The sequence below is a fragment of the Guillardia theta genome, assembly GCF_000315625.1.
Source record: "Guillardia theta CCMP2712 unplaced genomic scaffold GUITHscaffold_339, whole genome shotgun sequence".
NCBI classification, from domain to species: Eukaryota; class Cryptophyceae; order Pyrenomonadales; family Geminigeraceae; genus Guillardia; species Guillardia theta.
This window is the reverse complement of record NW_005434338.1, coordinates 1-13010: the sequence shown is the minus strand read 5'-3', so window position 1 is coordinate 13010 and position 13010 is coordinate 1. Positions and strand designations below refer to the sequence as shown.

General features: G+C 56.3%; 3 protein-coding genes across 3 annotated transcripts; 2 read left to right on the top strand and 1 right to left on the bottom strand.

Annotated features, from left to right (window-relative positions):
- Positions 1-406: 406 nt before the first annotated feature.
- GUITHDRAFT_156627 (hypothetical protein) lies at positions 407-1473 on the top strand. Its single transcript, XM_005818254.1, has 3 exons — positions 407-687; positions 1003-1116; positions 1380-1473. The coding sequence occupies exon 1, from the start codon at positions 417-419 to the stop codon at positions 633-635; it is 219 nt and encodes a 72-aa protein (XP_005818311.1). The 5' UTR covers positions 407-416; the 3' UTR covers positions 636-687; positions 1003-1116; positions 1380-1473.
- A 3881-nt stretch (positions 1474-5354) lies between these two features.
- On the bottom strand, positions 5355-9842 carry GUITHDRAFT_122469 (hypothetical protein; the record flags this gene model as incomplete). Its single annotated transcript, XM_005818253.1, has 1 exon — positions 5355-9842. One exon carries the CDS (start codon positions 9840-9842, stop codon positions 5355-5357), a length of 4488 nt encoding a protein of 1495 aa, XP_005818310.1.
- A 2338-nt stretch (positions 9843-12180) lies between these two features.
- On the top strand, positions 12181-12755 carry GUITHDRAFT_122468 (hypothetical protein; the record flags this gene model as incomplete). The annotated part of the gene is made up of 2 exons (XM_005818252.1): positions 12181-12250; positions 12565-12755. Coding segments are annotated over 2 exons (261 nt in total), but the record flags the coding sequence as incomplete, so codon positions are not given.
- Between the last annotated feature and the right edge of the window lie 255 nt (positions 12756-13010).

Genomic DNA, 13010 nt, shown 5'->3' with positions numbered 1-13010 from the left:
GGAGGAGGAGGAGGAGCAGCAGCAGCAGAGGAGGAGATGGAGCAGCAGCAGAGGAGAGAGAGGAAGACAGGAGGAGCAGGAGGAGGAGGAGCAGCAGCAGAAGCAGAGGAGGGCGGGGAGGAGGGAGGGGGAGGAGCAGGAGGGTCTGACCTGGTGGAGGTGGCGGTTGATGAGAAGTTCCATCGCATCCCGGGAGGATAGGATGCGCAGCATGATCGCCTTGGCAGTGGCGGAGGATCGCTCAGAGCAGGAGACTCTAGAGCAGAGGACGGAGAGCACATGGTCCACTCGCTGCCAGACCCTCCTGGCCACCAGCCCGACTTGCTTCCTGACTGCTGCCCCTGCCCTCGCTCGCTCGGTCGATCCCTCCTCCACGAAGGAACGAAGCTGCGTCTGCAGGCTCTCTGACAGAGAGCATGTGCCCCGTCCTCCTGCTCCTCCTCCTGCTGCTCCTCCTGCTCCTCCGATGGCTCTGGGGGGTCGAGGGACCATGGGGGAGGCAAACTGGGACCTTGACCCGTTGCGAGCATTCTCCAGCGAGCAGGCAAAGTGGACGAGGAGGTCCGCGTCTTCAAGGTGGGCGAGGAGCGGAGAGGAGGAGGAGGAGGAGGAGCTCCATATCGGCTCGTCGATGATTTGCTGGCAGATCTTCTTAATCTGAGCGATGCTCTCTCTGTTGAGACGACCCTGAGAGCGAAGGGCGAGAGTCAGTAAGAAGGAGGGAGGACGAGGACGAGGAGTAGGACGAGGAGGGGCACGGGGACGAGGACGAGGACGAGGAGAAGTGAGGGGGAGACGAGGAGCAGGAGGAGCAGGAGGAGCAGGAGGAGCAGGAGGAGCAGAAACAGCAGGAGGACGAAAGCAGAAGGAGCAGGAGGAGGAGGAGGAGGAGGAGGAGCAGGAGGAGCAGGAGCAGGAGCAGGAGGAGCAGGAGGAGCAGGAGGAGCAGGAGGAGCAGGAGGAGCAGGAGGAGCAGGAGGAGCAGGAGGAGGAGGATCAAACCTCAAACATCTTGCAGAAATTGTCTGCCATGATGAAGAAGTCGTAGTGAGAGACGTTGAGAGCTCGAGGGATGTAGGGGTAGAGGAAATCTTGCTTGTGAAATGTTGACCTGACCTGTAGCAGCTCGTTACATGATAATCATTCACATCGCCCAAAGAAGTGTTCCTCCATCATCATCATCATCATCATCATCATCATCATCATCATCATCATCTCCATCATCATCATCATCATCATCATCATCATCATCATCATCATCATCATCATCATCATCATCATCGTCATCATCATCGTCATCATCATCATCATCATCATCATCATCATCATCATCAACGACGACGACGACGATAACAACAACAACAACAACCACAACTTACCACTTCAAAGCAGATCGCAAGGAACGGACAGTGCAGCTCGTCCTGGTTGATCGACTCGTTCAAGTTGCTCACAAACTTGTCGTGCGAGAGTCTCTTCTGCTCCAGCACCAGCATATCCTTGATGCACTTGTAGTACAACTTCACCGCAACCTCCTCCTCCTCCTCCGGAAACCGCAGCTTCCTCTTTGCCTCCTCTACCCTCTTCACCATCGACACCTTAGGGTTCGGGCTGAACATGCCCAGCAGGCCCTCCAGCTCCTCGTCAGGCTCCATCCTCTCCCTTCTGACGTAGCTCTCGAGCCACCGCACGTTCCTCATCACTCCTCTCATTGGTGTCTGCAAGACTCCCCTCGCTTCGCTCCCGTTGCCCTCCTGCGGGAGGAACGCGCGGGAGGGAGTGAACGGAGGAGCGTGCGAGTGAAGGGTGTTGTACACCTCCCCACGCACAGGAGAGTGGGGGGGGCTGGGCGTGCGCTCGGCTGCTGCTGCTGCTGCTGCTGCTGCTGCTGCTCCTTCAGTCGGGTCCTGCTCCCGCTCCTTGCTCCCGATGAGCCAGGGGGCCTCGACGAACAGGAAGCCGTCGACCTCGCTCAGCCTCGGATGCTCTTGCTCGTACAGAGCTCGGAGGAGGACGAGGTTCTCCTCGAGGAACTCGTCGCTTCCCAGGTTAAACCCGTCGGAGTATTTCACCTTCTGTTCCTCCTTGAGTGTGGCGAGCAACTCGTACACGACTCCTTGGTCCCTGGTCAGCCGCTCCAGCTTCACATGAAGCAGCTCGCTGAGCTTCTTCAGCAGCGTCCCGTCGTGGCTGTCGGGGAGAGGAGGGAAGTTGAGTGAGCGCTGGAAGTTGAGAGGCCTCGACGACAAGACTGTCTCCATGCAGGCAGCAAGCAGGCTGAACGATGGTACGAGATCAAACTCCCTCGTCTTCGCCCTCACGACCAGGAACAGGCTCCAGGTGCACAGCTGCAGCTTCGAGCACAAGCCCTTGACCTCCTCTCCTCCCTGCTCCAGATTCAGCAGCTGGTGGAAGACCTGGAGGCGATGGTCAGCAGACGAGAGCACATCAACAACCCTCCGCTTACGTGCTTGATCTTGGTGTAGAGCATGTAGAGGAAGATGAAGTTGACCGACATCTGCTTCACCTGCCTCTGCAGCGTGTTGGGATCGCTGGCTACCTCCCTCAACCAGCCCTCTCCTCCTCCTACACCCAGGATCTTGTCAAGAGCCGAGAAAAAGTCGAAGACGGTACATCGCGCCTCCGATACCACCTCCCGGAGGGAGCTGTACCTCCCATGCCGCCCCCCCTGCCGCCCCCCCTGCTGCTCCCCCTGCTGCTCCCCCTGCTGGGCTTTCATCCACCTCAACACGAGGAAGACCATGGAGGCCAACTTAGCATTTCGCTTCTCCTGCCCGTTTTCTTCACGATGATCCTGCAGTATCCACAAGGAGGGGCAGCAGTGTCAGAGGAGGCGTCTAAAGCTGGTGCATGACAACCTGCTGGTTCTCGAGACGGTCCAGGTGGTTCATGAGCTCCATCGCTCGCTGCCTCACGCCAGCATCGCACGAAGCAAGCACGTCTAGTTTCACATGGTTGGACACCCCAGGCGGTGTCAGTATCCCGGCAACTTCGCTGGACAGAGTCATCAGGTGCCTGCAAGAAAATGTGAGCAATCCAAGACATCTGAGTGAGATGGAGAGCAGAGGGACCATCTCCGCTCCTCCTCCACCAATGCCCCAAACCTCGCCTCCATCCCCCCATCCCTAGCAACTCTCTCCCTGCCCTCTGATGTCTTCGCATCCTTCTCTGTGTGCATGTGCTGATGCTCGACTCTCTCTCCGTCCTCTTGCTACTCCTGCCCTCTCTCCCCGCATGCCCTGCCCCCCTCCTCCTCCTTCATTCTGTTCCCTTTCCTTCCCCCCCGCCATGGCTTTCCTTATTTAGGAGGAGGTGGATTTGTCCCCAGGTATGGGGTGGGGGGTACCACCCACCCCCCACCCCATCAGGATTGTCGGGCTTTAAAGGTTTAGAGGTGGAAGAAGAGGGGGTTCAACCCGATTGAAGACCGCATAGGACCGGTACTTTGAAGCTAATTTACTGCATGGAAAGTGGGTACGGTAGCTACCCTTGCAGTTGTAGAGATTTCAGGCATGAGGAGGGGTACCTCAAATTCCTTCGGGAGGAGGGGGGTAGGGTCATGCATGTGGGTATTCCAACACGGGACCAAATGAGGACCTTGTAGGGGTCAAATGGATTGTGGAAAGGGGGTGGGGGTACTTGTCGTGACTTGATGAACAGGGGTGTAATTGCTCAGGGGGGGGTACAATGTGTGGAAATGGTCCGGGGGTGTTATGTATTAGTACCAAAAAAGGTTCAAATATGGGGGTGTAGATTCATGGGGTGGGGTATGACATGAATTGAGATCACCACCACGGGTGGTGGTCATGAATACTGGGTAAGGGGTGGGTTGATGGTCCTTGGAGCCCGTCAGTCGTCGGGCATGGGTTGTGCAACTGTAGTTCTGGGGAAAGGTGGTGGGGTATAAATTCATGGGGTAGTGCTCGGTGACTTAGGGGTACTTGGACTGGAATGTACCGATTGGAGGGGTATTTTCTATGCTAGGGTGTAGAAAATGGAGGGGTAGTAGAGCACATGGCCACCGGAGATCGTCGGATCAATACTTCAAGGGGTGGGGTCATGTCTAAGGGTGGGTGGTGGGTGTTGGAAAATTGGGATGGTGGTGGGGGTATTGGTCCATAGAAAACTCCCGCCAAAGAAAAAAAGAAACTGGTACTACCCGTGATACCCCGATGTTATGATCACCCTACCCTGACTATGCCAAATACAGGGTACTGTGTCCAAGTTGGAGTACCCCTACCCCTCTGGAAAAGGTACCTTCCCAAACGAGCAAGTGGCCCTGGTCGCAGACCTTTGCACCCCACCCTTAAAAAAAGCGGATATGCTGGATAAAGTAGGGGTACTCGACCCTCAACAGGGCATTACGCGGGAAACAAGTTTGAACCTCTGCGACAACTACGAGCCCGTCCCGTCCTCCCTCCGTCCGAGGGGCTGTTCCTCCGAAGTTCCTCCTACCCCACGGTACCTACTTCAGTAGCTGGGAGGGGCGAGGAGGGGGTGAAGGTGGGATGGAAGCGTTTCAAATGACGCAGTGGCGGTAATGAACGGTCGAGTTTCGGGGGGGCCGCCCCTCCAGTTCCACCCCCTCCTGACCGAAAGTTCCCGATCCTCGGTCGCATGCAACAGACCCAGTCGCGCCCTTGCTAAATTTGATCGAATTTTCAAGGGTCGCCTTCCCACCACAAAACGAACTCGACCAAACAACACCTGAGGTTCTTGACTTTTCCGGGTTTTTTCTTTTAAGTTGTGAGGAGTCGGAAAACTTCCCTGCACCGCTGATGGATCCGAAAAAAGAATCTCCCAATTATCATGGCACTACCGAGCCCCGGGCACTCAGACGGTGACCGCGGCGCCGGGCCGGCCGGCCGTCGGAAATCAACTTGCTTGTTCATCAGGCGGGCAAGGCCGAGGGCGGCGGTGACGAGCGGCGGCAGGCCGCCGGACAACATGACTCAGTGATGCGACTGAGTCGGGCGGCCCGGCCGCGCCCCCGGATGGGGATCGCACTCAGTCACTGGCCTCCGATGATGAAACGGACGCCGTGATTCCTAATCCGGGTGGCTAAATCCGGACGGCGGGCCCCCTAAATCCGGACGGCGGGCCGCCGGACGGATGCACAATGATTGTGAGACATGCCATGATAGTGTCAAGCTTCCGAGGTAGCCGGGCCCGGGGTGAAATGAAGCACTAACGTGATTCAGAGGCAGAGATCGCAGGTAGAGCTAAGTATTTCTTATCACGCTCTAAGATCGATGAGATCTACAGAACAAGATTAGGACTGAAGACGAGGAGTACAACAATGACCCTGCCTTGAGGCTCCCTCCTCAGTCACTCGCCTACCGGCCGCGCATCCCGTTGCCTCCTGACATGTTGGACCCTCCCGGCCCAGGAGGGCCACCAGGCCGCGGCCTCTCCCTCCTGTCCCTCATGTCGACAAAGTTCCCCCCGCGGCTTCCCGGAGGCTCCATTCTGTCCATGGGAGGTCCCCCCATCCGCATCCCTCCCGGTCCAGGTCGTTCGTTAACCATCATCCTCCCAGAGTCGCGCGGGTCGAGCCGCATGTCCATCGGGTGCGCAGGAGGGAGATGGCGGTCCTTGTCCTCCTCCCTCCTCAGCCTCTTGATGTCACGCTTGTCATCCAGGTCTGCCCTGCCCTTGATCTCCCTGCTCGGGGAACCAAGTCGACCTCCCATCCTCGACTGCCCCTGCGGGTCGTCCCGGATGTTGGAGGGCGCCCCCCGCGGTGGGCCGTCCCCACGCCCCATGTCCCTCCCATCTCGATCCTTACCGAGATCGCGAACGTCAACCTCCTTCCTGCCCTTGTGCGTGTCCACGCGGGGCTCCTCCTTCTTCATCTCCTTCCTCTCGTCCAGGTGCGACGGCCTGTCCTCCTCCTTCCCGTCGCGCGCCCTCCCGCCCTCCCCATCCCTCCCGTCCATCGACGACTTGGACTGGCTAGAGACGGACCCCTCCTTCTTGGAGGAATGGCCCACCTCCTTCTTTGCCCTGACGGCCCTTGGATCTTCCTCCTTCCCGGCGTGCACCTTGGCACCCTCGTCCTCCGCTCGGTTCCTCTTCCTGTTGTCCTGCTCGCTGTCCCGCTTGACATCCTTCTTGTCCTCCTCCTGCTTCTCCACCCTCCTCACAGGCTCCTGCTTGACATCTTTGGCCGGAGGCGCCGCCCCGCCCTTGTCCACCTTGGGCTTCTTCTCGGCATCCTTGTCTTTCTCAGGAGCTTCCTTCCTCTTCCCCTTGGACGGGAGCTTCAGCATCTTGGATTCGCACGCCTGCAGCCGAGCGTTCACAGAACGAGCCATCACTACGATGGACTGCCCAAACTGCTGCTCCTCTCCTATCAGCTTCTGCACCCTCTGCTTCACCTCTGCATGGAACGTGTCGTACACTGGGAACGTGCTTCCCACCAGCTCCGAAAGGATCGTCAGCGCGTTGTGAACCTCCGTCCCCTCCGACGACTCCAGGCACGTCGTGAAGGCCTTGGAAAGCTGCTTGTGCCAGTTGCGCAAGCACTGCTGGAACGAGCTGAAGGCGATCTTCTCGGGTTTGGTGGGTTTCTGGCTGACGTTGGTGAAGCCTGGGAAGTTCTCGCACTCCTTCTTGAAGACTTCCTCCGTAGACGCCCAGCGGTTGAGCATCTGAAGTGTCTCCGACAGGAACTTGCCAAAGTGCTTCGCCTCCTGCTCCGTGCGGGAGAACACCATTGGGCCAAAGGTGGTGATGATCATGTTGTAGATGAGAATGGTGGAGAGGTTCGGCGTCTTGATCTTGTGGAGGAGATGGATGAATCGAGCGCAGAAGACCGCGTCCTCGGGCGACTGGACACACCTCGGGAACACGCAAGTTTGGAGGAAGAAGCAGGGGATCGCCTTGTACGACTTGTCCTTCTCCACAAGCGCGTCCTTGTCCTCTGTGATTCTTGTCATGACCTTCTTGTTGTTGTCCACCTGCTTCTTCCGCTCCTTCTCCAGCTTGTCGAGATCCAAGGTGATGTTCTCCTTCCACTTCTTGATGTCCTTGTCCTTCGCCTTGGGGTCCAGCCGGTCCGTCTCCTCCAGGTCAGCCAGCGCCTTCTTCAACCGTCGCTCGTGATTCTCGTAAGTCTCCACGGGCACGGAGATGTCGTTGAGCGTGAGCGACCAGAAGGTGGTGAACAGCGCCGGGGACGACTGCTTCAGGTTGCTGGGCATGCTGCTGAGGATCTCCTTGGCGTGGAGGGAGAGGTCGAGGACGGATGCGGTGTCCGAGCCCTTCAGCGCTGGTCTGAGGAGGAAAAGAGCAAGAGCAGGCTCCATCTGCAGCTGGTTGATCAGGTCCATAGGGCCAGGGAGCAGCCCGACAATGTCCTTGGTGGGGACGCGGCGCCACAGGAAGTCAGCGTACACCAGGAGGGTCTCCTGACACTGCACGTGCAGCCAGGACGAGAACCTGATCTTGTCCTGTTTGATCGCCTCGGCGGTGAATAGGCAGCCGGAGGTCTGCTGGGCGATCAGCACCAGCAGCGGCACCGTCAGCTTGCTCTCCTGGAGGGAGTTAATGAGCCACTTGCAAGCTTCGCTCCTCTCCTTCTGCGCCGCTTGGTATGCCTTGATCTTTGCGGCGCCTCCCAGCTTGCCTATCCCCATGTCTCCTGCCGCCTCCGCACGGTCGAAGAGGACCTCGGTCGGCCAAGGGTATTCCGAAGCGAGCCGGAGCCTCTCCCCGCCGCTCCTGCTGTCTATGTCTTCAGACGAAATCGTAGCCACGTCGAATTTGATCCCAGCCATCTTCGCTACCAGATCTCTCAGGATCTGAAGCTCGCCCAAGCTATCCTTCTGCAGCCGGTTGAAGATGTGCTGCAAGAGTCCCTTCATCTCCATCCTGGGGTACTTGAGGTAGACATCGGAGAGGAACGACGAGAAGTTCAGGAGCCAGCGAGCCAGGTTGGCACAATCGTCCTGCAGGAAGGGTTTGGAGATATAAAGTGCTCCTCCAAGCTCTTCCACGATAAGATAGCTGAGAATGTCCAGGGCGAGGCTCCCGCAGTAGCCCAACGCGTCTTTGCAGACGTCAATCATGCTCTCGTACTCCTGGATCTGATCAAGAACAACCTCCATCACGACGAGCGGGTTGCTGTGGCAGATCCTTGCCAAGTGCCTGCGCTGCTTCGAGACGTTCTCCTTGGTGAGGCCCTTCAAGAGCTTGCGCATCTCCTCCTTCGCGTTCGCCCTGGCGACGAGAAGCTGCGGGTGCTGGAAGTAGAGCTGCCAGTGCATCTCTGAGTAGATCCAGTACCTGTCGAGGTAAGGGAACAGCTTGATACACTCCCACATGTCGCTCGCGACGGCCGCATTGGCAGGGAGCAGCGCGAGGACTCCCATGAAGTTGAGGAGGATCTCCTTCACGAACTCCGGGGGTCTGCAGTCGTGTGACTTGATGCATTCCTTCACGATGCGGCAGAGCTTCACGAGCAGGACGACGTCTTCGTGCAGGTAGATCGAGAGGTGCCGGAGGAAGGGCATGAGTCTCTCCAGGTCACAGAACTCGGCTATCACCGGGATCCCTTCCGAGAGAGTGCACTGCTCCATCTTGGGCGACTTGTACAGCAGCCCCAGCAGGTTGGAGGACTCGATCACGCTCCTGTACAAGGGGTCGATCATGCGATGAATCAGCTTGCACAAGGACTTGGCCACTGGGGGATAGCTCGTTGGGAGGACAGCGCTGAGCACGTCGAGCATGTAAGAAGCTGATCTCCAGTCTCCAACGTCGAGGAACGCAGCTGTGAGCACCAGCTTTTGATTCTCCTCGCCACCCTGAGCGTGCGGCGCAGGATCATACGGCGATTCCTCTCCCTTCTGCCCCTCTTCCATCTTGCTCAAACTGAAAACTCTCATCTTTCGAACCTGCTCCACTACTTTGTCGCAGTGCTCTTCAAATGAAGTCTTGATAGCCTCGTCTTCAGCGGACAGGTAAGGGTAGATGTCACTGACAAGAATCACATTGTTCTTGCACAGCGTCGCCACTAGCTCGAACAGGGAGCTCGGCGGCTTCGTCCCAGCCTTGACATGGCCATGAAACTTGAACCCCAGCACTTGAATCAGCGACGTCGCACTGAACTTCTTGATCAGAATAAAGTAACAGGGCTGATTCAAACAGCTCTCAAAACAGTCGAGGATGATATCCAACACCCTGTTGGGGTCAAGATTGAAGTATGCTATCAATGACTGGATGTTGTTCGCCACACGTTCAACGTTGTCCGCGCTCAGCGCCCACCCTTGCTCCAAGTCAACGATCAACTTGGCGTACCCCTCGCTCTCCTCCCGCATCAGGTTGAACTTCTGTTGGCTGTATACCTTCCCAGTCCTCAACCTCTGCAACCTTGCCTTGGCATCCGCCGCGCTCCTAATCAAAGCCATCTCTTGCAGCACTTCCTCAGACACCCTCTCCTTCACCAAGTCCGCATCAGCCACCTTGTGCGACAGGATCTGATTCGCGATGGAAGCAAGGCTGTTCTTCAGTTCAGGCTTCGACTCCTTCAGCTCTACCGCCTCTTCCCCCACCAACCAGAGCACATCACAAATGCTCTCCTCGATCACTGTCTTGGATACTTTCTCACCCAGCGCACTCAGGCATTCAGCCAGCTTGTCATGGGGAAGTTTCCCGATCATTCCCATCTGCAGCAGCTCATACAGCTCACGGTGAAGAATCATGTCTGACTCCGACGCGTCTCGCACAGCCGAGACTTTCCCCGAGACGTGGGTCACAAACTCTTGCTTCTTGCTGTCGTTCCAGTCAGCGACTGAGGCCTCTGTCACAAACGGCTGCTGCATATTCAATCTTTCAATCGTGATCTGATTCGGGACGAGAGTTCAGGCAGAGTTGGCTTCCTTCACTAACTCCTCTTGGCGGGAGGTATCAGCTTCCTATTAAACTTCCCTTGCCATCAAGGGAACCTGTGCTAACAACCAGGGTCAGTGAGTCGAACACGATCCCATCTACCAATCGCAACCATGCCCTCCTTTCTGAATCTGCGCATCTACTCGGGCGGGCATGCGAGTTGGACAGACTGTCCGGCCCTCCTGCTGGTCCTGGATATCTGCTGATACCTCGAAGCTCGATTTCGTGATCATTTCCAAAGAGCCCTGCTGATATCTAATCGAAACTCACGCTTTTATGTTGAAATATGGGGATATTCAAGATTCTCAAGGAAGCTACAACTCACCCGGCTATCAAACTCACGATAGAACCAAATCCCCACCTTCGAATTGAACAGGCTCGTGCTCTAGTTCCTCTTAACCACTCAAACACCCTGAGCACCGTCACCCGCTAATCTGGGATATCGTAACTCTCGCTTCATTTTCGGAATCCAACTTCACAAGCTCCCATCCCAAGAAACTAGCTTCTGAACCCCCTCCAGGCCACCCCCGCCACCTAACTTGATGCTAATCACTTTCTGCTCTTGTTTCTCTTGCTCGCCTTCCAGCTGTAACAGTCCATGAAGAACCTGCCCGATGCTTCGATGCCTTTCTTCTTACATCTTCTTTCTCCTCCTCCTTCTCCTCCTCCCCCTCCCCCTCCCCTTCCCCTCCCTTTCCCTTGTTCCCGCCATCGCGGAGCGGAGTACTTCACCCCCACCCCAGATTTCCCCAAACATCACCCCCTTGAAAGTACCCCTTCTGAGAATGTCACCTTCAAAATGACCCCCTTTTCTAAAGATAAAAGTACCGGTACTAGACCAACGCGGATCTCCCACACCCCCCTTTTCGATAGTCTCGAGCAAATCCACCCCCTACCCCTTGTGATCTAACCCTACCCTGGGGTTGACTGTCATGAGTACCCTAACTTTCCCGTCTGAAAGTACCCCATGTGGTGAGGGCTTTCTGGAGTACCCCTGTTCATTCCTGCAAAGTACGAGGAAAATGTGGGGGTACATACATGTAAATTTATAGGGTAGGGGTGAATGGAACCTTCCTGGGGTAGGTGGTCCAAAAACGGTATGAGGGGCAAAGTCTGGGATCTAGGTGGGGGTCAAGCTTGAAGAAACGGGGGGTAGCTCAAAGAGGGGGTGGTTTTGAGGGATATAAGGGGGGTACTATGATCTGGGTATTAATAGGGGTGGTTCGAAGGATCTTTTGAGGGTGTATAGTAGTGAGGGGTGGGTGGTAGGGGTTTATGTCACTCGATTTCACAAACAAGCCCTCCAAAGAATAGGTTTCACCAAAATTTACAGATATGAACTTGTAAATTTCATAATTTTCAATCTAATTTTATACATATCCCAAAATATTGAAATAAAGTACACCTGTCGGGAATTCTATCTGAAGGTGCTAGGGGAACAGGTCGGTGGGGTAGGACCGGAGCTTTGGAGGGGTGGGTAGAATAATTCCAGGGTCGATTGGGGTAGTCCAGCTACATAGATTACAGCTTGAGTAGGTAGGGTGATACACCCTACCTACTAAAAATGAGAAAATTTGAGATAAAAGCATGGTGGGGGTACTCACCCCACAAGACAGGAAAAGGGGTATAAAGGGTGGGGGGTACCGCAGATCCTTCATGATGGCGGCCTCTGGGGTGTAATGATGGTAGAGGAAGAGGAGCGGTAGGCAGGAGGAGGAGGAGGAGGAGGAGGAGGAGGAGAAGAAGAAGATTGTATGACAATGATCAAGGAGACGGGCAGAGGAGAGCGCAAGAGAGCAACATGGCAAGCATGGGGAGGAGGAGTAGATGAAGATGAGGCTTGCAAGGGATATAGCGACATGTTGATGGGATGTGGGAGGAGGGGGAGAGGGGGGTGAGGGATGATAGAGGGCAAGATATGACCAGCAGGATTAACGGTCAGAAGCAGGGGAATTCAGCAGCTGAGTAGGACGTCTAGAAGGGATAGGCAGCCGCAAACATGGAAGAACACGTTTGGGGTGGCGAGATCGTTATGAAGAGCTGGGAAGTTGGGGAGAAGAAGGAGGCCCCTGTGGTAGACACAGCAATCAAAGACGCTAGCTAGTATGGTTGTAGAAGTTGATCCGGGAGACTCGGCAGGAAAGCATGACGGAAAGGCGGCGAGCAGGAGCGATGGCTGAGGGGCAGTGAATGAGAGCGAGAGGGGTGGATAGAAAGATGGGCAGGGAACGAACATGGCGGAATGAAATCGATGAGATCATAATGGCCAATATGGTGATGAAGTTGGACGAGGACAAGGACAAGGACAAGGACGAGGACGAGGACGAGGACGAGGAAGGAGGTCGAGGGGACGAAATCAAGGACGCGGACTAAACGAGGGAGGAGGGAGAGAGAGGACGAGGACGAGGACAATGATGACAGGTGGAGTGTGCAGTAGAGATGGGATAGTAGTGAATCAGACTGGTGCCTGTCATCGGAGGGGTCATGCAGAGCTTGTTATCAGTTGACAGAGCCCGGCAGGTCTCTAGGGCTTCTCGAGCCAGGGAGATGGTTCGAAGACTGGAGGTCTTGTTGGAGCCGACAGAGGCATATGAATCTCTCCTGCTCTCCCCCTCACGTGATGGGTAAGTGGATGAAGTGACTGCGCAAGAGCAGCCATGAGCTCGCCCGCTGCTGCTCCTCCTCCACTGGACAACCACCGCGCGCGAGACCTGGGGTACCGGGATGCAGCGCATCTGCAGCACGAGTTTGAGAAGGCGGCGAGGATTGTACGGGATGATCAGGATGAGATGGTGCGGGAGGCGACGTCAGCAGACAAGCTGAGGCTGTATGGATACTACAAGCAGGTGCCGAGAAGAGGACGAGGACGAGGACGCGGAGTGAGGGAGGGGGAAAGAAGCGGAGGGAAATAGAGAAAATGATGTGAGGGAGATGATACACGAAGTGCAGGCCGAGGAAGAGATGAGTGCATCGAGGGCAGGGGAGAAGAGGAGGAGGACAAGTTGGATGGGAGGGGAGGGGAGGGGAGGGGAGAGGAGGAGGAGGAGGATAAGTTGGGTGGAGGGGGGGGGGGGGGAAGGTGGTTGTTGGATGGTTTGGAC

Excerpts from the sequence above, each read along its gene's own strand:
- GUITHDRAFT_156627 (XM_005818254.1), top strand. The coding sequence starts at position 417 with ATGTGCCCCGTCCTCCTGCTCCTCCTCCTGCTGCTCCTCCTGCTCCTC.